Source organism: Melitaea cinxia, chromosome 6, assembly GCF_905220565.1.
Source record: "Melitaea cinxia chromosome 6, ilMelCinx1.1, whole genome shotgun sequence".
NCBI lineage: Eukaryota > Metazoa > Arthropoda > Insecta > Lepidoptera > Nymphalidae > Melitaea > Melitaea cinxia.
The window spans coordinates 6,721,215-6,748,038 of record NC_059399.1 but is presented as its reverse complement, the minus strand read 5'-3'; the positions used below and the strand labels follow the sequence as shown (position 1 = coordinate 6,748,038).

The window sequence follows — 26,824 nt, the reverse complement described above, 5'->3', positions numbered from 1 at the left end:
TTTTCTTTTTGACAGTTCAAGAAAATTTGAAATTAGTGAATCCCTCACACGTTACCAATTCGTTTTGAAATAATAATAGATTTTATTTAAGAAAAATTTTCAATCGATTTAATAAAATATTTTTAGTTTAAAAATATTAATTATTTATTCGTTTATTAGTTGTTTTGTTACTTTATTTAATAATTTTACTTGTTTTATTTTTTAAATAAATAAGTAGGTAAGTATGTGATTTTCCAAGTATATATGCTCATAACTTTTAATATAAACTTGATTTAGACTTTATTAACTACGCTTTTTAAAGTTAAATTTCAGTAACGCGTGCATAGTTCACATTTTAAGGCAGCCGTCAAAAAATAAATAAATGAATGAACAGAGTTATTGTTCTTTACTCTTGGTTTGAAATTAAATTCCAAGATTTCTACTGAATTCCTTGCAAATAAGCTATCTTGGAATCATAGATACTATTTTTATTTCTTTTTTTTTTTCATTAAATTTATAGAAACAACTAGCTGACTCGGCAAACGTTGTCTTGCCGCTAAACGCTATTTAAAAATAGGGGTTGGTGGTGGAGGGGTGTATGTATTTTTCAAGGTCAAAACATAATAAAATAAACAAATAAATAATTTATAAAAAAAAAAAAAAAAAATACGTGTGGACTAACCCTTAACATTTAGGGGGATGAAAAATAGATGTTGTTCGATGCTCAGTCCTACCCAATATGCACAAATGCAATTTAATGAGAATCGGTCAAGCCGTTTCGGAGGAGTTTAACTACTAACACCGCGACACGAGAATTTTATATATTAGATAATTACATGACGCAAAATTATTTTAAGCATATGATGGATTTATTGTATTTCAAGAACTTTTGATAGTCTGTAGTTGTTTGTTATGCACAGAGCACTGCACTAATCACTATTCGCCAATAAAGTATGATATTACTGTAGAATTTTATTGTACACTAGCTGTGTCCGCGACTTCGTCCGCGTTTTTAACAAAAAAGTTATTTTTCAGTTTGCAGAGTTATAAAACAAAAGTAGCCTAAGTTACTCCTTATTACATCAGCCATCTGCTAGTAAAAGTCCCGTCAAAATCGATCTAGCCGATTCAGAGATTAGCCGGAACAGACAGACAAAAATTGTAAAAAAATATATTTTGGTATATGTACCATGTATACATCCACGTGTATTTAGTAAAAAGCGGTTATTTTAATATTACAAACAGACACTCCAATTTATTTATTCGTTATTCGTATAGATTATTCCGAAAAAAAAAAACTACTTTGTAGGCGTGAGCTGTCAAAAAGAAAATAAACTGTTGGACAAGGTATAACTGTAATATTTATATAATTAATTGATTTTATGCTTAATAGAGACCTTTAAATGAAGAAATCAATATTTATGCATTCACCTGCTTAATTTACACATTATATGATGTCGTGTCCATTTTTATATATATATATATCGCCGAGCCTTCAACATCCGCGCCGATATCTATGTGTAAAACAACCGTTTGCCAACTTATACATCATTATAAATTTTGACTAGCCCATTCGCGCAGTTTTTAGTGGCCCTGTGTACCTATAAAACAAGCATTAAATTACTTAGGCATATACAAACCAGTATCGTATTATATGGTTCAGCGCCTTTTAATTGGCGCCCCACAAATTAGGGGAAAAAGGTAAAAGCAGCGTATGTAAAAAAAGCAATGTATTAATAAATAATCGATTTTTTTTAAATATTGAAAGTATATATATATAATATTGGGCTAAACTTTTTTTTAAGTATCCATTACGAAAGTCGATAAATTTTCCACTAGGTACTTATCGCTTCAACCTGTAATATCCCACTACTGGGCATAGGCCTCTTTCCCCATGTAGGGCAATGCGGTCATGTAGCTTCAATGCGGGTTGGCGGATATATTCCTTACTATGAATGACGATCGCTATCAGGTGTACATGATAACAACCGGGACCGGCTTAACGTGCTCTCCGAGGCACGGTTGGGAGACCTACAGGGACTGCACACTAGATAATTATATTCTCTCCGAATGCCGCCCCGGGCCAAGCCCCTTTAGTCCTAAGGTAAATACGCCTATGAGACGTCCGTGAGTGAATGTTAAAGATATTTATTTAAAGAGTTTGTTACAAATGTTCGTCAGGTCCGCGCGCGGTCCCCGCAGCCGGCGGCGACGACGCTGGAGGAGGAGCTGAAGTACAAGAACGGCGCGCTCGCGAACGGCTTCAGCAACGGGCACGCCAACGGGCGCGTGCGGGCGCGCACCGTGCTGCCCGCCGGCAACTGACCGCGCGCCTTGGACATCGTTAACCGACATGCGTGCAACTGAGACGTTTACGTGCTTCGTGGCGGACATTTTTTTTGGAACCGAGAACGTTCTCGTGGTACGTGGCGTCCGAAATTTTTATAACTGAGAACGATTTTCGTGATTCGTGACGTGACACTCGGTACGGCGCCCGTCGAGGTCCCGTCGTGTCCGTGAACGTTATACTGACTTTTTTGTAACCACTTAACGTTTTTTAGCCTGTTTATGTAAAAAAAAATTATTAAAAAGACATAGTATTTAATATTAAATCGACTGACGGAATGGAATCTTATCCATTATTCTTTATTTCTTTGTTAACATCTCAACTTGTATTGTCTCCGCCGGTCGCTGTGTTGGTGAACTTTGTGTGACGACGGACAAATTAGACTATGAATACAGATTTACTTCGAGCTATTTATGTTTATTGGGTCTTACGTAATATGGACCTTCCGGGCAAAGGTGTAGGAATGAGGTGCAGTGACATCTCTGATCCGTTTTAGTGTTAAATGTGATTTATCTAGTGTATATAAAGTTAGGCGGTATCGATGGTGTATATTTTATTTTATTGATACAAAGTAAAGCTAGATTTTGTGATCGCATGGTGTTTTGTACTGATATTAAAATTTAATACACAACTTCAGAATTTAGAAACCAGTTTTAGTTTTGTGTTTGTATAAAATAATCTGTTATTGTTATCATTTTTTAAATAAAAAGATACATCGTTCTATAGAAACAAATTGTCAATTATTTAAAATAATTTTCATTAAATTATGAAATCTTATTATTATTAATGCAATATTTTCAATTGTTATTAATGTTATGAAATTAAATTTTATAATAAATTTTATTGTTTGAACAAAAAAAGCTTGTTGGTGATCTAGGAATTGGTACATCCTCATCATTTTTATTGTAAATTTTATTTATTTCAATGAAGATCTTGATCATACCTCTGATTTTAGTAAAGATGTCATACAAAATGCAATGCTGTTACTTTAACACTTAGATGGTTGTGTTGGTAATTTATTTTGTCTAATTTTAATTTTATTTATATACCAAAAATACATTTTGGAAATCACCCCGTGTCACTGCAAACTTAGCATTATAATTTTATTGATAATAATATTTTATCATGAGGGTACAAAATTAATTAGTCGAAATTATATTAATTATTAGTTAATTGGAAAATAATAATGATAAAGTTTACAGTGACATTACGACAAATAGCGATATATCATCTATCTATTATTGGTTACGTGCTGTGAAAATAGAAAATTGTTTTTCACTACACATAGCAAACAAAGATTAAAAATAAGAACGGGTTAGTAGCAATATAACCGTTGATGTTCACATTTAGTCTTCCGTTTTGTTTTGTACTTATCTGAAATTAGGTGCTTTGCATTATCCATACAGCTCCATTATTATTATTAGCAGGTACAAGCTAAAGCTCGCCATTTATTGTAAATATTAACTCTGTTTTATTAGTGATATTGAAATCAATTAATGTAATATTGCAATTTTATACAAAATGCAAATAAATTATAAGAAGAATTTTTATTATATTTTCTACCATACAAGAAACAAACTCCTTAAACACAATATAACAATAAAAATCATAAGACTTGAAAATACAACATTAAAAACACATGTGACATGCGAGGTATGCAAATTATATAGACAATTAAGTACTTTTAAAAGTAAATTCGTATAAAAATATCCTGTAAAATGGACAAGTTATGCAGACTTAGCACAGCGAAATCCTAAATTGCCGGCAGAGCTGTCGTCGGTATTATGTGAGCGTGAAGAACATCTGTATCTATAACAGTATGATCGATGGCATAAGTATGAACCACCTTTCTTCACTTTTTCACTGGGCTGGAATACCACAAAAATGTTTTAAAAATTATAAGAATTAAAGTAATTATACGACGCGACGGGTTAACATTTTAAAATGCTTTTCATTGTAAATGCTACACTAATTACCTTTATAAGTATCAAAAAGTCTACAATATAGATATATTTTAAATTTAGGCTCACATTTTCATCGGACCAAACATCTTCAGTCCATTCCCAAACATTACCAGCTATGTTGTGTAGACCAAAGTCATTCTGTGGATACAGGTGTACTGGATTTGTGCCAATGTATCCATCCTTTGCGGAATTGTGATTTGGAAAGGTTCCTTGCCAAATGTTAGCCCTGAATATATATATTTTTTATTTTATAAATTAATAAGTTTCAATATTAAGTAATACATATTTATTATCACAGTTGGCGTTAAGGTAAGTTCGACAATAAGATAATGCAAATTTTAGTAAAATCTAATCTTATAATTTCAATATAATATAATAATTTTTTTGCTCAACATATTCCCTTAAGGTGGCCATTGACGATCAGTTTTTGGCGTCAGTTAAAATGATCACTTTTTCGCGTCAGTTGAAATATTTCCCCACTGACTGGCGTCACTCCGGCTTTTCAGTTTTCGACCGACCGGGCTATTTTAAGAAGAAAGTAAGTACTACCTATTTTTGTTAAAAAAAAAAATGGATTCTGATTCCAAAGAAGAAACATTAATTCTTAAAGCGGCTACTGTTTGTTGCCATATACTGGTCTATAACAGTTTTTATTATTAGTACCTCATCTGTAATAAGTATGTCAATCGATCATGCACGGTGTCTTTAATGACATTAATTATTATAAATTTATTTATTTATTTCTAAGTATTATTTATATGTATTTTTAAAAAAAGTGTATCTATCACAAGCATTACATTTGCTTACTTGTAGGATGAGACGACCGTGTGTATGTTATAAATATAAAAATAAAATAAAAATAGTAGGTGTGTAAAATAAAACTTTTTGTCGATGCTGTTTAATTGTTTCAATAATTTGTTTTCCACAAACATTCTGAAGATTTATATATATACCAATATATATATATATATATATACAGGGTGTGGCGTAAATAGTGGTCCACCGTTAAGGATTCGATAAACCAGGTAATTTCCTATAACATATTACAATTTTATCCATTTTTACCCAAAGGTTCCGGAAATATTTTTATTTTTTATTTTTTTACGATATTTGTACCCCTTGTTACAAATTTGGTTGTAGTTTTAACAAATACCATAATTTTTTCATTTTGATTACTGGCAATTACTGCTGAACACTAGAGCTATCGTTTAATAACATGTTTTTAATGTAAATTTAAGGCTTTTGAAGAAAAAAATTGGTTTTACTCTACTTTAAACCCAAATTTTTAACATATCATGCTAATTCAAGAGCGATTTTTGTAAAAAAAATGTACTAAGCTGTCAGTGCCCATTCATTTAAAAATATGCCTACTAAATACCAATTTCAAAATGGTATCACAATAGCAGATCCTATTGTTTAACAGAAAGATATACAATTTTAGTTGAAGAAAGGAAGATTTTCATTAAAATACATTTTAAAATTTAGTTGCGTTAATACTTATGATTTTTGTAAAAAAAGTAACTACACTGTCAGTGTCTGTTCATTTTAAAATATTCCTACTAAACACAGATTTTAAAACGATTTGCCATCCCATTAATAAAAAAAATTATTGCAACTTTAATTGAAAAAGACTTAAAATTAAAATAAAAAATTACTACTGTTACAGAGTGATCTTGGCCTAACTTGTAAATTAGAACAAGGTATTAAAAAAAAAACAAGTCATACTGTCATCGTTTATTATTATTCTTTGACATGATTACAAACACTAAAAATTACACCAAATGCTCGAAATGGCCCCCATTCGCAGCTATACATGCTCTGCAACGTCGAATATACAGTGTTTGTAATCATGTCAAAGAATAATAATAAACGATGACAGTATGACTTGTTTTTAACCGACTTCCAAAAAGGAGAAGGTTCTCAATTCGACGAACTTTTGACCGTGTGGACCGATTTCGAGAATTTTTTTTTTTTTAATCGAAAGGTGGTGTGTGTCAATTGGGCCCATTTAAATTTATTTGAGATCTAACAACTACTTTTTGAGCTATATCTAATAATGCGTTTTTACTTGACGCTTTTTTCGTCGACCTACGGTGTATTATACCGCATAACTTTCTACTGGATGTACCGATTTTGATAATTATTTTTTTGTTGGAAAGGGGATATCCCTAGTTTGGTACCATGATAAGAAAACTAAGATCTGATGATGGGATCCCAGAGAAATCGAGGGAAACTCTCGAAAATCTGCAATAACTTTTTACTGGATGTACCGATTTTGATAATTTTTAATTTAATCGAAAGCTAATGTTTATCATGTGGTCACATATAAATTTTATTGAGATCTAATAACTACTTTTTGAGTAATCTTTGATAACGCATAGTTACTTGACTATTTTTTCGTCGATCTACGTTGTATTACTCGTCGATGTAATTGAAGTCGGTTTTTTTTTTCGTTTGTGAGCAAACACAATTATTTTTTAATGCCTTGTTCTAATTTACTAGTTAGGCCAAGATCACTCTGTAACAGTAGTAATTTTTTATTTTAATTTTAAGTCTTTTTCAATTAAAGTTGCAATAATTTTTTTTATTAATGGGATGGCAAATCGTTTTAAAATCTGTGTTTAGTAGGAATATTTTAAAATGAACAGACACTGACAGTGTAGTTACTCTTTTTACAAAAATCATAAGTATTAACGCAACTAAATTTTAAAATGTATTTTAATGAAAATCTTCCTTTCTTCAACTAAAATTGTATATCTTTCTGTTAAACAATAGGATCTGCTATTGTGATACCATTTTGAAATTGGTATTTAGTAGGCATATTTTTAAATGAATGGGCACTGACAGCTTAGTACATTTTTTTTACAAAAATCGCTCTTGAATTAGCATGATATGTTAAAAATTTGGGTTTAAAGTAGAGTAAAACCAATTTTTTTCTTCAAAAGCCTTAAATTTACATTAAAAACATGTTATTAAACGATAGCTCTAGTGTTCAGCAGTAATTGCCAGTAATCAAAATGAAAAAATTATGGTATTTGTTAAAACTACAACCAAATTTGTAACAAGGGGTACAAATATCGTAAAAAAATAAAAAATAAAAATATTTCCGGAACCTTTGGGTAAAAATGGATAAAATTGTAATATGTTATAGGAAATTACCTGGTTTATCGAATCCTTAACGGTGGACCACTATTTACGCCACACCCTGTATATATATATATATATATTTTTTTTTTTTCAATAAATTCTGTCATTATGAGTCGTCTAGGGGACACCGACCACGACATTTTAAAAACAAACACTACACTAGTGCACTCTCAATCACCGCGGACGCTGCAAGCAGAATGACCCGATTGGTTGGAACGACGATTACGGATTTTACGATACCGATTTGGATTCACGTGGCGCGTCGTCAGTTAAAACTGGAGCGATGGTTCTACACTTACGATCAAATTTTGGAGAGCGCGAAAAACTGATCAGTTAAACTGATCGTCAATGGCTACCTTTAGACATTGAATTAATATGCACTTGGCATGGACATAAAAGACTACATAATTATATTATTCCCTTTTTTGGATACAGTATACATACACTTTTCAACTTACTTTTTTGTTTACATCACTCATTCATGATGTCAAATTAATAAAATGTTCTTGTTTATTTTTTAGTCAATTCTAGGGTTTCTGACGCCGCGTTGGCGCAAAGGTTAAAGCCATGGATTGTACCTGTGGCGCTGGCGGTTGCGGGTTCGATTAACGCACATGACAAACATTTTTATTGGCCATACAGGTGTTTGCCGTGGTCTGGGTGTTTGTGCAGTCCTTGTGGGTCCCCACCGTGCCTCGGAGAGCACGTTAAGCCGTCAGTCCCGGTTGTTATCATGTACACCTGATAGCGATCGTTACTCATAGTAGGTAATATATCCGCCAACCCGCATTGGAGCAGCCTGGTGAATTAAGCTCTGATCCTTCTTGTAGATGGGGAAAGAAGCCTATGCCCAGTAGTGGGATATTATAGGCTGAAGTGAGGGTTTTCTAGTGCATATGTTTATCTGTCTACATGTGGAAGGACTATCTATACTTTTAAAACCACAATAGCCAAACAGTATTTTTACAGAATGTTTATCAACCTTTTAAGCTCATCTTAAAAATATAATGTTAAATATTAATACTTCTGAAAGACTTTTCATAATAGGTTTAGTGGTTCCAGAGATTAGCTCCCACCCAGTGAAAGTTTTAGCTACTTACATATGTTTTCTATTTGGAAATAACTTATCTCCCCAAGGATAGGTGTTGTTGTAACCGCCACCACGACAGGCCGCCTCCCATTCCACTTCAGTAGGAAGTCTGGCACCCCTCCAAGCACAGTAAGCTTTTGCATCATTCCATGATACATGAACCACTGGGTGATCCATTATATCTGAGAAAATAGTGTGTAGTGTATGTATATTTATAACTAAATATTTCCCGCTTATACCTAAGTTGATGTTAAATACGCAATGTCTATATAGTTACTAGTTCTTTTATAAATAAATTATTAATTTTAAAAAATAACCCGAATTTAAATAATATTAATCATAACATCATTAAATAAATAAATTAAATATGTTATAACATATACACATGGTCATCTATTCCTAAAGTAGGCAACCAAGCTTTGGTTTCAAGTAAATAAATAAATTATAAAAATTTTATTTCAGATTTTTACATCCATAGAATATTAAAAATAACTAAAATAAATAATTTAAGTAACAGCTGGCTGATAAAGCTACATATTTTTGTAATAAACAAACATATAAATATGAAATCCAAATTTTGTATGACTATATTAAGAGACAAGCCCCGAAATAGAGATCAAGGTCACTGCAAACTGCACCATCGGACTAATCTTATCAATATTATTAAAATGTATGAAGTCTGTGTTATCACATGTATATTAACACATAGATTAAGTTCATAATTCCAAAAATAATACATATCTGACAACAAGCAGTAAGTTGTAAAAGTATTCTGAAAAATTTTAAGATTAAACACTAAAAATATAATTTATATTTGCTTCAGCCTGTAATATTCCGCTGCTGGGCGTAAGCCTCTGTCCCCATATAGAAGAAGGATCAGAGCTTAATCCACCACGCTGCTCCAATGCAGGTTGGCAGAAATATTCCCTGCTACGAGTAATGTTCGCTATCAACAGTCACAGCACTGGTTTGTGGCTGTTGCGCTAGCAACTGCAGCTTAGATCCCCAAACATGAAAAACGTTTATATTGGCCATATAGATGTTTGCCGTGATCTGGGTGTTTGTGCCATCCTTGTGGATCTCCCCACCGTGCGTCAGAGAGTACATTAAGCCATCGGTCCTGGTGTTTGTCATGTAATTTATATAAAGTAACAAAATTTTTCCAATTTGGGATAAAAAGGATAATAATTTGGCTACTCATAATTAAAATAGCCCGCTTCTTACTAAGAACATAAAAAAATCTAAAACTTGAATGAATAAAAAGACTTAAAACAAACATACCAAATATATTTGTATCTGGTCCATTAGGATTTTTCCAGTTTGTTCCAGAAACTTTATACCACCATGGGGCTTGCATAACGCGATAATCTTTTAATTTTTCCTTAACAGTATTATTAAGAAAAAGAGTGAACACAAAACTATCACCAAATTTTTCTGCTTCAGTCTTATAATTCGTAGATTCAGTAAAAATACTGAAATCCTTGTTTGAAACTTCAAACTTATCTATGTAAAAACTTTCTACTAACACTAATCGTTTTGGCCCTTCGTTATCACTATCAATAACAATGTCATCAGTACCATACTGATAGGTATTTCGTGGTACCAGGACCATGTCTGTAGTGCCATATTCCTCTTTTTTATTCTGATACTTAATTGGACATTGGTTTGTCAGTATTGTGTTATAAGGACTTTGTTTTCTGATATTAGATTCAGTTTTATCTCTATTTACATTACATCCACACTGAGTTTCTTTGTTACTTATTACATTAACTTGTAGAAAACTTAATAAAACAAATGCTAACAGCATTTTGATTTTAAAAAGTGTTTAATGAATCAATTTTTATTTATTAATAAACTTTTTTATAAAAATTAAACAATCACCGATAGAAAAACAAACAGGTACCAACATAACATTATTAACATTACTGAATCAGCTGACAACGATGACACAGGCTGCGTTCCAAATAGCGACCGCAACGACTACAAAGCCCTTTCTATCGTTCCACCTAAGCTAAGGCAATATTTTGTGGGCGAAGTGGCCGCGATGTAGTCGCGAGCAATGACGTCATCTACGACGTCGAGCGATCGCTTGTGACCAATGAATTTCTCACCTCAATGCTTGCGACGACCACGGTACCATGGTGCCTTTTGTGGAACGATTTAAGAGGTTGCTACAGTCGTTGCGAACATTCAGTGGAACGTACTGTATATTGAAGGTACATACTAGTGATGTCCCGGATATCCGTATCCGAAGGAAAAATGAGATCCGTATCTGTACACTTTTATCACGGATCTTTTACGGATCTTTTATTAATTTCCATATTCAATTGACAGAATAAAATGCTGCATAAATAACATAGATTATGTGATTAAGTAGCATAATTTAAAAAAATCTTTTCGAGTATTTTTTATTTCTCAAAAATAAATATAGGGCATCTTAAATTGCAAACATATCTTCTAATAAGTTACGATACTTATAGTATATAACTCAAAGATACTAAATCAACTATCTTACGAGATCGCTATTACACATAGGAAGTTATGACATTACTTTTAAAAATATAAGAAAATGAAAAACACAACTTTTTTACTGAAACAACTTTTTCGGATTTTATCGCGGTTTATTAAGCTTTTTAGATGTCCAACGTTTCCTGGACCTGGTTGCTAAATAATTGTGTTTTTCGCAAACGAAAAAAACCGACTTCAATTACAAAAGTAGTTATCAGATCTCGATCAAATTTAAATGGGACGACGGGATTAAAACAAGAATTATAATTTTTTTTACAAACAATAAACTGTCACTTCCCTCTAGTGGATAATATAGCTCACTACGTTATACGATAGTTCAAACCGAAGTAGATTCTTATAACGTAAACGAAAAAATAAGTTACGAAAAACGACGCGTACACCGTTACATAAATACCCGTCATTAAAGTTTACTCATTATATCCATCAAATTTAAATGAAACTACAAGACAAACAACAGCTTTCGATTAAAATAAGAATTATCAAAATCGGTGTAGTCAGTGAAAAGTTATGCGGTATAATACAAACGTAAATCGACGAAAAAATAGTCCAAAAGATACGTATTATGTATACGTAAGATAACGTAGATACGTAAGATACGTATTATCTATACTTATAAATCTGAAGAGTTTGTTCGTTTGTTTGATTGTTTGTTTGTTTGAACGCGCTAATCTCAGAAACTGCTGGTCCGATTTGAAAAATTATTTTTGTGTTAGATAGCACATTTATCGAAGAAGATTATAGGCTATATATCATCACGCTAAGACCAAAAGGAGTGGAGCACCAATGAAGAATGTTTTAAAATCGGGGGTTCTTTTTTCCTTTTGAGAGCTTCCGCAACGTGCGCTGTGAAAACAGTTAAAGTTTCGCAAAAATCATGTATGACAGAATTGGTCCTTTTTAAAAGTTCTTAAAAAAAGTCCGAGATAGTATATATATATCTTTTAAGGTTGGCTCACTATAACCTCTTTTATGCTAACCAAGTTTGTTCTAAAATAATGCATTATTTGCGAAGATGTTTTCATAAACATTTTATTAATCCTCATCTAAATAAATACGTTATTCATCACAAGTATTTAATTTAAAACATAATAGCCTTTTACATAATTCGATTTCAATGAGTACCTCAGAAGATATCGCAGTTTTTAAAATAACATCGCAGCAAAATAATGATCAAGTATTGTGCGCGCCTCTCTTCCACGCGGACGAAGTTCCACGCAGAAGCTGTACCTAATAAAAAAATTAAACACAGGTTTTTGGAATTACTTAAAGAATATTGGTTTTTACTAGCTACAGTATACGAACAAATTTCTTTGGGCTATATATTCTACGTCGTCAACTATCGTTTCAAGGTCACGCACCAACACCGATTGAGTGAGTAAATAAAAATCCGTATCCGGATCCGTATCCGCGGATATACATTTTTGACGATCCAGCACATTACTAGTAGGTACATATCTACTCTCAACCAAAACAAATTAAGAAGAATGTTACAACATAATTGTCATATTTACTCTACCAAAGACTAGTCGTAGAATTGAGTTTAAAGTCTAATAGCAATAAATAAAGGAAGAAGCGCGGGTAAATAAAAAGGTCTTGGTAGGGCATAACTAAATAGCTCGATTTAATACTAATATTTTAAAAACAATTCAATATGTGGTGATGTAGTCTCAAAACAATCTCAAACACAAAATTTAAATCTAATAGTAAGTAAAGTAATGAAAGGTCTAATTTTCTTAGAAAAAAATACGTGTTTTTTAGACCATACGTCTGAAGTAAAACTTACGAAACGTAACTTTCTCTCTCTCTTTTTCTATCTTCACTAACTTATCTCTCACTCTCAACTTCTGTTCGACTCACCCAATCACACTTTTCGTAACGCTCTCGTCACGCATTCAATAGCTTACACTCCCCAAGTCAAGGGTGTGTAAAGAAGTTTTACTTCAAAAATCGCACCTGGCAGGTACAGCATATTATGCCTATATTGTCGCGCGTAAAAAAAAAATAAGATTAAGAGAGAAGGAGAAAATAGTTCTTTTTTACGCGACGAACTAAACTAGAGAGAGGTAAAAAAAATTAATGGTTAGCTAATTACAATTGGATTTGTAGGTCAAAATTAAAAAAGACAATAATTAGAAAGTAATTTAATACAAAGTTATTCAATATCCTGGATTTTACCGAAAAAATTTGGTTTTACACAGATTTATATGAACTTTAACTTACTTCTGAGAATTAAACGTTCGTAATGTTTCTGGCTCATGGGTGGAGGTTAACTACGGTCACTTACCGTCAACTGGATTCCGTGAACACGTGGCTCCGCCGTAGCACCACCGGATGAACTCACGCCGACTCTCGAGATTCGTCGACTACACAATTCCACAGCACCATCCACTCCCGCGATGACAACCGGAGGCAGGAGAATTATCACGACTGGGTTAAAAATATAATCTTCATGCCAGAGGTTAGGTTTCTAATAATGCGTACTATGGTAATAGTAATCGTAAATCTGTATTTTTGGGATCCCAGCGAGTAACCCACAATTGTCTTGCCACGTGGTATTAACAGGCACCAACAGCACCGCCCGTGACCGCCACGCCAAGAACTCCAACAAAATCGCACTCTGATCCTGGCCGAGCCTGAAGACCAAGGAAAAGGAAGGAGCCACACACCACCAGCGCTTAAATACCGTTGAGCCTACCCTACTCAGCGGACCCCCACCTATGGTTGTTTACGCACTACCCTAAGTCACAAGAAACACGCGAGAATATGCTAGAACACGCGCTAATAGTGACAACGCCTAGCAAAAGATAAGTGCAATTACGCACCAAACAAATTAGTAACATTTATATATGTTACAATATATTATCTTTTCTGTACTACTTAAATAGAAAACTGTGGTTACCTAGTAGCGAGAGGCGCACATGAAGGCGGTTGCATTAAACGAGTCTCATCATGGATATAAGACCCGCGCTTGATTTTATATTCAAGCGCATTTGTCTCTATTCTAATATAAATCCTAATAAGTAATTAAAGAATTAAACGATTTTTTTCTTTGCTAAAATGATTGATTCCATCCATGAAGGCCCATTAAAATCATTTTGTGTCTAAAATTTTTTTTCTCAGCTCCCACACGCGACATAAATTTCCTTCTTAATAACGATTACAGTGACACTTTATAAAACCGACTTCAATTACATCGACGTAATATAACGTTGGTAGACGAAAAAATAGTCAAGTAAATACGCATTATCAAAGGTTACTCTAAAAGTTGTAATCAGGTCTCGATGAAATTTAAATGTGACCACATGATATACATCGGCTTTCGATTAAATTAAAAATCATCAAAATCGGTAACCCAGTAAAAAGTTATGCGGATTTTCGAGGGTTTCTCTCGATTTCTCTGGGGTCCTATCATCAGATCTTGGTTTCCTTATCATGGTACCTCACTTAGGATATCTCCTTTCCAACAAAAAAAAAAAGAATTATCAAAATCGGTTCATAAACGACGAAGTTGTCCCCGAACATACATAAAAATATATATATACAGTCGAATTGAGTAACCTCCTCCTTTTTTGAAGTCGGTTAAAAAATTGATTAAATTATAATTAATTGAAACAATAAAACTCTAAAACCGAAACATAAATCGCGGCTGTTCGTATCGATACAGTAAATGTTGTTTTTTTTTTAAACAACTAGGTCGGCAAAACAAGCGTCTGGCTCACCTAACGGTAAGCGATTACCGTAACTTATAGACTCCTGCAACACCAGAAGTATCGCAAACGCGTTGCCGACCCCACCCCCAATTCCTCCCAGGAGCTCTGGTCATATTTCTCACCAATAGGAACACAACACTGCTTGAAAACAGTGTTGTTTAGCTGTGATCTTCTGTGAGGTCGAGGAACTACCCCAGTCGGGCTTTAAACCTTTAACTTGCACTAATAACGCTATATCTTACACTAAAAAAAAGAATTGCTTAGATCGCCAGACCGTTCGTTTTGTTTCTTTTTCGTATTTGTGTAATATCTAGAACGTGGAGCATAGAGAGAAGGAGAACGATCGCTACGTACTAAAAAAGCATAGCCCGCCTGTCCCTAAAAACTTGTACATAATTATAGTTCATTTTTCAGCCACCAGTCGCGCTGCCGACGGTAAGTTGTCTCTATGAAGTTAGCTGTTTATGCCATGTGCATATGAGTACAAGTAGCTGAAGTGGGATGTTAAAATATTGATCTTATAAAAACAATTTCACATCTTACTGATAAAGTCTCAATATCTGTAGCTTATTGAATGTATAACGATATGAAACGGTTAAGTTTCTGATATGTTTTCATTCCGCTTTAAACTTCACTATCTGGCAAATATTTCTCTATTCAGAACCTTTTTTAATTATATTACAGGTAATTTCATATTCGAATATTATTAATAGGTAAACATCGTAAATATTCTAGTTAAAGTACATTTACAATAAATGTGAACAAAATATTAAGATTATCAAAATGTATAAGTGTTATATTAACTGTGAAGTTTTATACTAAGCTTCCTATCGCAGCATTGCTGCGTTGAAATAGATTGTTACGTGTAATATCGTCTACTTCTGAATGAATCTTTATTGTGAATTAAATTAATGCCCATGGTTAAAAATATGTAAACAATAACACCTCACAGACTTATAAATAAGACAGTCTTCTCTATAATTATTATTTAGTACTATCTGATCCGAAAGGCATGTCCTTTTTTGCGAATTATCGAAGTTTAACCACTGTATTCTGATTTTTCTTTTCAATTTATGCGCAATTTTCGCATGAGTTCGCCACGTATACATCTCTGGAGTTGTTATATATGTTGAATTTTTTTTCTATCGGTCATTGTAACTTATACTTTAAATATACATAAGTTAAAACTAAAACAATATCAAGTAAAATAAAACCCAGTCTCTCAATTTATACGCTAGAGTAAATTCGAAACAACATCTGTACGCTTTTGCATAGAAACGTGTGTATAATATGACGATAACAACTTTTACAACTTTTTGAATTGTTGTATCTCAGAAACGGTTTTTCAGCTTGTTGGGAATTTATGCACCTTCGAATGTCTAATAAAATGATCGAACTAACAAATTAGCGCACAACAGCCCGCGCTTTTATTGAGACAACTTAGCGATCGCAGCGCTACGCTATTTCGTCGACATTTTCGGGACACTATTTTCTATAGCGATCGAAGTCCGTTTCTACGCTTGGGCCCAACCTTTTATTACAGTCGCCACTTAAACTATGAGTAGTGACTACTTTCTTATCACCGAGTATGAGAAATGGTGTCCTTTTTGAAAAATTCCTCTAGAGTTCTAGACTCTAGAACAAGATATCTTAAGTTCTTAATTAAGTTATAGCCGAGTTAACTACTAATGAAACGTAATTTTTTTTAAATATTGGTAAAAGTAATTTTATTACAACAAAATAGTATCACAAACATTTGATATACACAAAAATATTTTATTAACCAAATAAAATTCTATACAAAAAAGAAAATATAAAGAAATATAACGTGAATTTAATTCCTTTACTCAATACAATGTAGTAAAATGGGCGTTGCGGAACTCTGCAAATAGAAAATGTATCAATAGGATTTTAGAAGCAACGAAAGTTTATTTATTTGGTAAAAACAATAAGATGTTGTTTTAAAAGAAACGGTTTTGTTATGTTTTTTATTGTCTATTTTGATTATAGAGACAAACATGCAAATTTACTCAAAATTTTCTTTTTACTTCAACTTTTCTTAACGATAAAAAAGGTCGTATAACAGAGGCCTAAGGTCGTTTCTGATCAAAGTGGGGTCAATCACGAATTTATAAAAAAATATAGATACATTAATTTTCATTACTACAAGTAAGATTTAAAAAGAACTTTGCAGAAAAAATTGTACTTAATAGCTTCATAGATTATTGTTACTATTAATAGAAAATAAATTTTTTACTTAGTAGACAATTTTTTTTTTAATTTAATAGAATAATTAGGTACGTGACCGATGCCCATAAAGTAGCTATGCCCCGCGGTTACATTTCCGTTAATTTGAGAAAAAAAATGTAAGTACACAAATAGCTTGTAGCCATCCTCGGTAAAAATACTATCCAATATAAAAATATTTTTTCAATTCGAACCATTAGTTCTTGATTAGCGCATTCAAACAAAAAAGCTCTTCAGCTTTATAAAATTAGTATAAATTATAATAATATCATGTAGGCAATGTCTCACCTTAATAATAAAATGAAGTATGTACCTATTACTTATTGGTTGCTCATACTAGTCGCTGAAAATAAAAATAATATTTGCTTTATGCTAAAAAAAAAAGCTTAGATAGTAAATGCCCATATAATATTATTATGTATCGCAAGGGTAATAAAAAGATACTTAAACATTTTATTATTAGAATTTTTCTAATTTATATTCAAATTAATTTTATGTGAAGACAATTTTATAAGTTTAAGACTTACAAAAGTAATGGCACTATATCTTCTTGCTTCATTTTGCCATAATATTTTGTTATACCGTCCACATGACCCATACCCACGACAGCTAGCACACGTGGACTTTGAACTACAAATATTTAAGGTTAACATAACTACATTTTTAAAACGTGTTTTTTTTTGTAACGTACATTACACCAAAAATGTTGAAAACTTCATTGTTCGGTACATTCGGACATAATTTACGATTTAGTTGATTTGAAGTTACGTTTTTGTGTTATGTGTGTTAAATTGATGACATTTCTATCAATCTTGTGCTTGCATGGATATAACTTTTTCATAATGGTAAGCGATTCCCGTAACCTATAGACGCCTGTAACACCAAAAGCATCGCAAGCGCGTTGCTGACCTTTCTGACTGACTAACTTCGACCCAGGAACTCTTGTCATCCTACTCACCACAGGAAGATAACACTATTTGTAAGCAGTATTATTTAGTTGTGTACCTTCTGTACATATAAAGCAGGGAACATCGTATCGTGACCTACCTCAACAAAAACTACATATACATATATATATACTAGCTGTGCCCGCGGCTTCGCCCGCGTTGAAATCAGTATGTCACAAAGTTTTTTCGGCAAACTTCCAGTGAAACTCTCATCAAAATTGGCTTAGCCGATCCGTTAATCTTTCCCTTGAAGCCCTCCATTGGTGAAACCGCATAAAAATCCTTTCAGTACATTTTGAGGGAATCGATCAGATACACTTTTGGGCAGTTTGTTTTATAATACACTAACTGTTGCACGCGACTACGTCCGCTTGGTTATAAAGATATGAGTTACTATTAAGATGTTTAACGCAAATTATTTTTTATTTCAGTCACTTGAAATACTTATCACACTGAGTAACTTTTTGAAAGGCACAATTTAGTATAATTTAACAGTTATTTTTATAAAACCTCTCTATATACCACATTTTTAGTTTTATTTTCAGACTGCAGTATAAATAGCCTTTAAGGCGAACGTATAGCTGCTGTATATGTTTCATACAAACTATCAACCTCAATTAAACCCCCGTGGCGGTGGACGTCTACTAACTATAATCTACCTCCCTGCCAAATTTCATCTTTGTCCATCCTGAATGGATGGACCATCCAGCGGTTTTTGAGTTCTCGTGATGAGTGAGTCAATTACCTTTCTCTTTTATACATATAGATTACGATGCATTATTTGGACACCTACTCACCATCTATAGAGCACACGTTTTAAATTTCAGGTCTCTTGCTTCAAAAACATAGGACTTTCAAACAAACTACCAACCCCCGTTTTACCCCCGTAGGGGTTGAGTTTCGTAAAATTCATTCTTAGCAGATGTCTGTACCCTATAAGGAACCTACCTACCAAATTTCAAGTTTGTAGCTGTTATAGTTTCGGAGATTTCGTGATGAGTGAGTCAACCTACCATCTCCCGTTTTTACCCCAAAAGGGAGTTGATTTCTAAAGATACATTATTCGGACACCTTCTCACCATTTATAGAGCATACATTTTAAATTTCAAGTCTCTCACTTCAAAAACATAGGACTTTCATATAAAGTTTAAACCCCCGTTTTATTCCATCAGGGGTGGGGTTTCGTAAAATCAGTTCTTTGCAAATATCTACGCCCTATTAGAAACATACTTGCCAAATTTCAAGTTTGAAGCTGTTATAGTTTCGAAGATTTCGTGATGAGTGAGTCAACCTACCATCCCCCGTTTTAACCCCAAAAGGGAGTTGATTTCTAAAGATACATTATTTAGACACCATCTCACCATCTATAAAGCACACGTTTTAAATTTCAGGTCTCTTGCTTCAAAAACATAGGACTTTCAAACAAACTACCAACCCCCGTTTTACCCCCTTAGGGGTTGAGTTTCGTAAAATTCATTCTTAGCAGATGTCTATACCTTATAAGGAACCTACCTACCAAATTTCAAGTTTGTAGCTGTTATAGTTTCGGAGATTTCGTGATGAGTGAGTCAACCTACCATCCCCCGTTTTAACCCCAAAAGAGAGATGATTTCTAAAGATATATTATTTGGACACCTTCTCACCATCTATAAAGCATACATTTTAAATTTCAAGTCTCTTACTTCAAAAACATAGGACTTTCATACAAACTTCCAACCCCCGTTTTATCCCTTAAGGGATCGAGTTTCGTAAAATGCGTTCTCAACAAATGTCTACGCCCTATAAGGAACCTATTTGCCAAATTTTAAGTTTGTAGCTGTTATAGTTTCGGAGATTTCGTGATAAGCGAGTCAACCTACCATCCCCCGTTTTAACCCCAAGAGGGGGTTGATTTCTAAAGATACATTATTTGGACACCTTCTCACCATCTATAAAGCATATATTTTAAATTTCGAGTCTCTTACTTCAAAAGCATAGGACTTTCATACAAACTTTCGACCCCCGTTTTACCCCCTTAGGGGTCGAGTTTCGTAAAATTCGTTCTTAGCGGATGCCTAGGTCTTATAAGGAGCCTACCTGCCAAATTTCAAGTTTGTAGGTGTTATAGTTTCGGAGATTTCGTGATGAGTGAGTGACCTTTCGCTTTTATATATATAGAGATATATATCTATAATATAAAAATGAGTCGCTGAATGTGTTGCTAAGCGCAAAACTCGAGAACGGTTGGACCGATTTCGCTAATTCTTTTTTAAAATATTCCTTGAAGTACGAGGATGGTTCTTACGGAGAGAAAAATTCTAAAAAAAAAATTTAAATTTCCTGAAAAAGTCTAAAAACAACACTTTTCTATACTCCCATACAAAAGATTTGTGATAATACTTAAAAGTCAATTTGAACTTTAATACCATACGATAAAGTTTGTTTTAGGCGATACGAAGTTCGCCGGGTCAGCTAGTATATTATAAAAAATGTGTGTGTAGGCTTCGATACATGACTGGAATAACATCCTTAAGAACGATGACTGTGATAATTGAGTAAAAATACAACAACTGAGGACGCGTCGGCGCAGCAGTCACAGCAGGGGTTATTGCGCTGGTGGTCGCGGGCTCGATCCCCGCTCACGACAGACATTTTTATTGCCGATGTAGATGTTTGTCGTGGTCTGGGCGTTTGTGCTTGTGTATTGTGTGTGTTTCTGGATTCCTGACATAGGAGAAATTCCTACTAGGGCCCGTTGAGTGTGGAGCTTTTATTTATTTAGGTATTTATTATAATGTTCGATTAAATGAATAAAATTATAAAAGTTTAAAATTAAAACAAATTGACGCTTGCTATGGTTACGGCATCAAAGAATATAGCCACCCCCTCTCTTCCCGTGGGTGTGTAAGAGGCGACTAAGGGATAACACAGTTCCACTACTACCTAGCCGACCGATGGCGGGATAACCATCCAACTACTGGCAATGAAATACACAGGCCGAAGATGGGCAGCAGCGTCTTCGGTGCGACAAAGCCAGCCCTGCGGTCACCAACCCGCCTGCCCAGCGTGGTGACTATGGGCAACACACATGAGTTCACGCACTTTTTGGCGTTAACTTGTAGAGGCCTATGTCCAGTAGTGGACTGCGAAAGGCTGCTGTGATGATGATGATGATGATGATGATGATGACGCTTGCTATTCTTATCGGTAGAGTAAATGCTAGTATATTATTATACCTATATATCGCTTCCTTATACAACTAAAAGCTTTGTAAATCATCACCTTCAGCGTTACTAAGCATCAGTATCACAGAGTTAGTTGTTTCATATGGTTTCACTCTCCATATTATTTCATACCACGGGCATTATATAATATGTTAAATTCAAATAGAGAAAAGTTACTTAAAACTACACTTATCTAGCGTCACTTACCAGTACGGACACATTCCTGCAAAGAAAACGCAAGGCACTTGTCGCGCTCGTCAACGAACACGTGAAAGATTTTTTTGAAAGCAGGCACGTCTCTTATAATCTCTTGAAATTGTTCCTGTACGTAATCTTTGTTTTTATACTTTTCCAATTGAGTTTTACTACAAAAAGTGAACGAAATGACAATTTTTAATAGTCTAGTAGGCACAATGACAAACGATAACAAAATTCAACAGTTTTTTTAAATATAAAATAAAAAAGACCTACTTTAGTGGCTTAGGATTTGCTGTTGTGAGATGATAAATTACTTGTCCTACTTCTAGAACACTTAATGATTGAAAAGCTCTTGCGATTGTTATTTGTATCGGGCGATCTCCTAAAAATAGTTTGCAACCCGGTATTTTTTTCATCTAAAAAAAATAGCCAAAGTAAAATTTGCGATTATTTAGTACCCCAAAAACATAACTTTTACCTCTTGATAAGCTCTTCGAAATTCTCCACCTGGCGCTACACCCAACTCCTTTGCTATATCTGCGTATGTCTTCAACAACATAGCGTGGAGCATTCCGGAAACAAATCCTTGTCCTTTTACTGCCTGCCTAAAGAAACTCTAGATTATTCGAATGTTTATCGGTGTGTTGAATAATTAAATTAGAAATAGGAAGGTAGTGTATAACAAATAACTCCGCCAGTTTTGTTTATTTCTCGTGAAGTTGATTGTAATTATTACTCGATAAACATGGAATTATGTAAAAATGAAGGCAAAACAATATTATTATTCATTAATTAGTTCAAGCTAATGATGATAAGTATTTGACCGCGCTCCCTCTGAGAGACAACCCGATCGCTGGAAAAATTCTCACAAACCTCATAAAAACATGTGCAAATGCAGACAAAATTCTCATACCGTGAAATGCTAGATCTATGAGAATTTGGTTTGCATTAGGCCATGTTTTTATGAGGCTTAAGGTATTTTTTCCATAGGGCCACTCCGGTAAATGTGAATCGTCTTTACATTAATAATTTTAAAAAGCTAATAAGTACACGAAACAGCCTGATCGTATGTAAAAATAAAAAGTTTTCTTACTTTATTTTTTTCGCATCCAAATTTTTTGCATCTTCTAAAAATTTTTTGTCATCCAACTCCAATAAAGACACTCTTTGTCGACATAATTCTATGAGAATTGCATTTGGATTTAAAACTTTCACTATCTGTTAAAAAAAAAAAAACAAATTTATTTTGATATTATTTTTATTTAGGTACCTACTTATAACCTAGTGCTTACTAAATTACAGGTTACGAAGTGCCAACGCATTTCTATTCATGCTTTTTATAATTTTGTATAATCATAACAACAAAACCTTCTTTCTTATTGTAATTTTTTATTGATATACCAATAACCTACCTATCATATTTGAAAAGATAATTTTTTTAAAAACGCTTTTAATGTCAATTAAAAGTCCATGTCTAGAGAAAAGATTAGGTACCTGGGAGACATCTTCTACAGATTGCTTACTAAAATGAACAGTTCCGAGCAAAACAACCTTTGCTTCGTCATTATTTTGCAGTAAAGTTGCAGAAGACGGAAGATCACCAGGAACTACATTTGCGAGGCCTCTTTTAAGATTTGCCGATAATATATCTAAAATTAAGTTACCATTTTACATAATAATATTTCGAAAATATCCTACAAATTTTACACTTAATGCGAACAATTGCCAAGCGGGTTTTTTCTAAATAAAACTGAGTTATAATATTTTCTGACAGTAGAATATTTCTTAGCAAGCAACATGTTGAATTTTTCATTTTAATGATAAAATATATTGCACAAAAATTTTTGATTCAAACATGGTTAACTTAAGTTTTGATCTAAATAGACAATGTATCGTATATATCAAAATAATTACGCTTTTGTCAGCATATATTTTTTTAATTTGCCTAATACCATCGTCCAGCCTTATCTAGTACCACGTTCAAATTAAATATTTTAGAAATTCAACTTATAAATTGTGTAAAATTCAATTGAATTGCATTTTTCAAATGCAACATACACATTTCCTAGCTCTTTTTTAATTCTCAAAGTGACTTATTTTATGTTTATTATGCATAAATTTTTACTAGGTGTACCGATTTAGATTATTATTATTATTTTTTTCGAAAGCTGATGCTTGATGGCTCCTTTTATTGACATCTAACGAGTACGTACTTAATATATATTTTTTACATTACAGACAAAACTTACTTTGTAATATTTATTATCAAAAAAATAAATAAATACATATTTAGGAAGGAGGTCACACTAGTTTATTACAATGTAAGGTAACACAAGATAGTTATTATTTAACAATATTATAGATCGTATTATCACTTCAGCCTATCGCAATCCACTACTGGACATAAGCCTCCACAAGTTCGCGCCCATGGTCACCACACTGGGCAGGCTGGTTGGTTACCGTATTATAATATGTAACAATGTAACAATTCGTTTACACAAATTAATTACACAAAGCGTCTAAATTAAGCTAAGTACTAGTAGAATACAAAAAGTACACCGTGCCAAGCCAGAGCCTAGACTGCTCTAGGACCGCGGGATTGCTCCGGTCATTTTATCCAGGGCAGAATTACTCGAGTAATAGGATGAGTTAGGGTAGGTAAGTAGTGAACGATGTTCCAGGTGGCGTTATCGGTGCACCTGTTGTTTATAAATTCCTTCCTAATTGCGTACGACAGCGCAGGTGCCGACACATACTTTTTTGAGTTATCCCTAATAATGCGTATTTAATATACTGTTTTATCAACTACCTACGTCGCACAGAGGGTGATTTGACCCAAAAAGCTGGTCAAAATTCAAAAATTCAAAATTTATAAATATTAGAAAATTTTGCTACATAATCATAGATAAGGACATAATGAATGATATACCGTAAACTTTCATTCACTCTTGCTTCGTTAAACATATCAATCAATCGTCATTTTAGCGTCTCGTTTAGATCGTCTTTGTTCTATACGGTTTGCTGCGAAAAACAATTGAAATTTATATTTTATTTGAAACAAGATTAAGTGAAACTGAACTTTTTTATACAATGGACCTTTATGCACCAGGTATGTGTAATTAATGTTTATTAGTAACTTGGTATTATATTGCTTACTATCTTTAGAAACAAGTTTTTTTCTAACTACCTTCAACATATTATTTATTTTATTCAAAGATTAAATACTTAAGTTTTTTAAATATGTTCCCCGAATGGTCCCAGCTTGTATTTTTTTCTACTATTAACCTAATGAGTTGTGAAGAGAATTACATAAAATTTAGGTGCCACTAAGTGCCACTTTTGGAATGATATTTTTTAAATTAAATTGACTCTTTTACAAAGCAAAGTTTTATTTGCGTTCAGATATTTATTTACCGTATTTTATGGTTGTAGGTTCTTCTGGGTTAACTGTTTCATCAAGACACAGTATATAATATGTGATGATTAAGAACATAAATGAGAAGAGTTTTAGCGAAAAAATAGATAAGGTACAAGAAATAATAATAAATAAATACAGTTTAAATAGTAAGGAAAGGAAAAAATTTATCATTAAATTTTCAAAGCTAAAGTCGGAAATGAAGTCACGGTGGATAGCTGCAAAAAGAACAGAAGATAAATTTTTGAAAATGAATCGAGATTAACTGCAAGGGACAATATCAATGACGAGAAAAAAAAAATCAAGTGTTGGTCGTCCCTCTAAAGACTTTGAAGACTTATCGTAGCGTACAAACGTCGCGACGTGTAAACACTATTACTTATTAAATACTAACTGTGCCCCGCGATTTCACACGCATTAATTTTAGAAAAAAATAGAATTCCTCACTAAATGAGTTATAAAACTAAAAATTTCAATATGACCCAGTAGTCCTGAGATTAGCGCGCTTAAACAAATAAACAAACTTTTCATCTTTATAATATTAATATATGTATACTGTGACTAGCCCGTTGGCGCAGTTTGTAGTGACCCATCTTTCTGTTCTGCGGGTTCGATTCCCGAGCGAATATTCGTATTTATATATGTATTATTTCTATGTATATTTATCAAAAAAAGTTATAACAGTCGGCTGTTACCTGTAATACAAGCATTAAGTTGCTTACCATAGGAACAGACGACCATGTGTGTATGTTATAAGATTTATTTATCATTGAATAAATCTTATTTTGAACACTAGCAATAGGCTTATTTTAAGTGTTATTCTTTATTTATTTATAAAGAGTAGATACGGAAAAAATAATAAGTATACCTACATGCGGACATGTTCTTAAAATATTCAAAGTTCCGCAAAAATAGAAGGTTGAGAACTTGAGAATCGAGGCCATATTTTAAGTACTTATCATCGTGTTTAATGTTTCATTCGAATTAAATTATTGAAAATTTATTAGTAGTTTTTGAAGGTAGGTACGAGGTACTATCACTGGAACTACTGAACCGATTTTGAAATTTCCACTCTCTCAAGCGTGCTCAATCACTCCTCCTCCCCCCCTCCCATACTTGACTACGCTTATGTGTGCTGTAGATATGTATGCGACTGAGGAGCAACTAAACAAATTAGAGCGCCTTCAAAATTTCACTATTCGCTTTATTTTTCGCTTGTGTAAGCATGACCATATCAAACTTTCGTGTTCAACTGAAATGGCTCTCGATCGGTCTTCCCCGTAATATGTACATCCTTTCTGTCCTTTTAATCATACTTAATGACCCCAATTGTCCAACATGCCTCCGTCCTCGCTTTTAAATTCTCCCTATCCCGCAACGTTCCAGGCGGTCTTGCATCACTATAATGCTTAATATACCCATGTTATATTATGTTATGTTGTCGGCTTGGTTTTCCGCATTTAGACACAAAGGTGGTCCATTATACGTGAAAAGAGGGCTGACTAGTTCAGCCAGCCCAGCTCCTTCCAGAAGCTCAGAAGCCTCCTGGGGCGGTCACAGGCTTCTCGGAGCGTCTTTATTTCCTTAAGGATGGTTGCCCGGTGTGCGGCCACTCCTTCGCATTCCAGGATCACGTGGGCGGCTGTTTCTTCAGCAGCCAGACATCTCCTGCAAGAGTCCGTTGCATTCATAATGAATAGTTGGTGATTGAGTGCCATGTGACCGGTAATCGTGGCAACAATTATTCTGATGTCCAGACGGTTTAGACTGAGCAGTCGCCACGATAGATGCGGTGATACTTCCGTGAGTATCATTTTGGACTGTCTACACCCGGTTTGGTTTGCCCAAAGGGCATTGTGAGTTGCACGTGTGCGTTGCCTTATCCATGAGCGCAGTTGTCCAAATGGTAGCGGCATTTAGATGGTTGGGCCGGCAACCTTTGTATTGGACCCCTGTCTTGCAAGCTCATCGGCGGCATCGTTTCCATGTGATCCGCTATGTCCTTTTATCCACTGGAGGATTACCTCATTCATCATTCCAGCCTATTG

General features: G+C 33.7%; 3 protein-coding genes across 3 annotated transcripts in view; 1 reads left to right on the top strand and 2 right to left on the bottom strand.

Moving 5' to 3' along the window:
* The window catches only part of LOC123654280 (elongation of very long chain fatty acids protein AAEL008004-like), a 31,105-nt gene extending 27,235 nt beyond the window's left edge, over positions 1 to 3,870 (top strand). The window contains exon 10 of the mRNA XM_045590192.1: positions 2,161 to 3,870. Coding sequence (XP_045446148.1) covers positions 2,161 to 2,304 — 144 coding nt within the window. The 3' untranslated portion in view covers positions 2,305 to 3,870. The remainder of the gene's footprint in view (positions 1 to 2,160) is intronic.
* On the bottom strand, positions 3,857 to 10,621 carry LOC123654279 (formylglycine-generating enzyme). The gene is made up of 4 exons (XM_045590190.1): positions 9,809 to 10,621; positions 8,538 to 8,709; positions 4,357 to 4,516; positions 3,857 to 4,194 (listed from the first exon to the last, which is right to left on the bottom strand). Exons 1-4 carry the CDS (start codon positions 10,332 to 10,334, stop codon positions 4,054 to 4,056), a joined length of 999 nt encoding a protein of 332 aa, XP_045446146.1. The 5' UTR covers positions 10,335 to 10,621; the 3' UTR covers positions 3,857 to 4,053.
* A 5,907-nt stretch (positions 10,622 to 16,528) lies between these two features.
* On the bottom strand, positions 16,529 to 26,198 carry LOC123654536 (traB domain-containing protein-like). The gene is made up of 8 exons (XM_045590435.1): positions 26,195 to 26,198; positions 22,856 to 23,010; positions 22,455 to 22,579; positions 21,840 to 21,966; positions 21,635 to 21,777; positions 21,371 to 21,528; positions 17,541 to 17,643; positions 16,529 to 16,648 (listed from the first exon to the last, which is right to left on the bottom strand). Exons 1-8 carry the CDS (start codon positions 26,196 to 26,198, stop codon positions 16,546 to 16,548), a joined length of 918 nt encoding a protein of 305 aa, XP_045446391.1. The 3' UTR covers positions 16,529 to 16,545.
* Positions 26,199 to 26,824: the final 626 nt, after the last annotated feature.

Excerpts from the sequence above, each read along its gene's own strand:
- LOC123654279 (XM_045590190.1), bottom strand. The coding sequence starts at position 10,334 with ATGCTGTTAGCATTTGTTTTATTAAGTTTTCTACAAGTTAATGTAATA. Across the intron at positions 4,517-8,537 it reads TTTCCAAATAGAAAACATAT|GGCTAACATTTGGCAAGGAA; the intron begins GTAAGTAGCTAA and ends ATATATATTCAG. Across the intron at positions 4,195-4,356 it reads ATGTTTGGTCCGATGAAAAT|CCCAGTGAAAAAGTGAAGAA; the intron begins GTGAGCCTAAAT and ends GTGGTATTCCAG.
- LOC123654536 (XM_045590435.1), bottom strand. Across the intron at positions 22,580-22,855 it reads CTGTAGAAGATGTCTCCCAG|ATAGTGAAAGTTTTAAATCC; the intron begins GTACCTAATCTT and ends TTTTTTTAACAG. Across the intron at positions 21,967-22,454 it reads TTGGATGCGAAAAAAATAAA|GCAGGCAGTAAAAGGACAAG; the intron begins GTAAGAAAACTT and ends GAGTTTCTTTAG.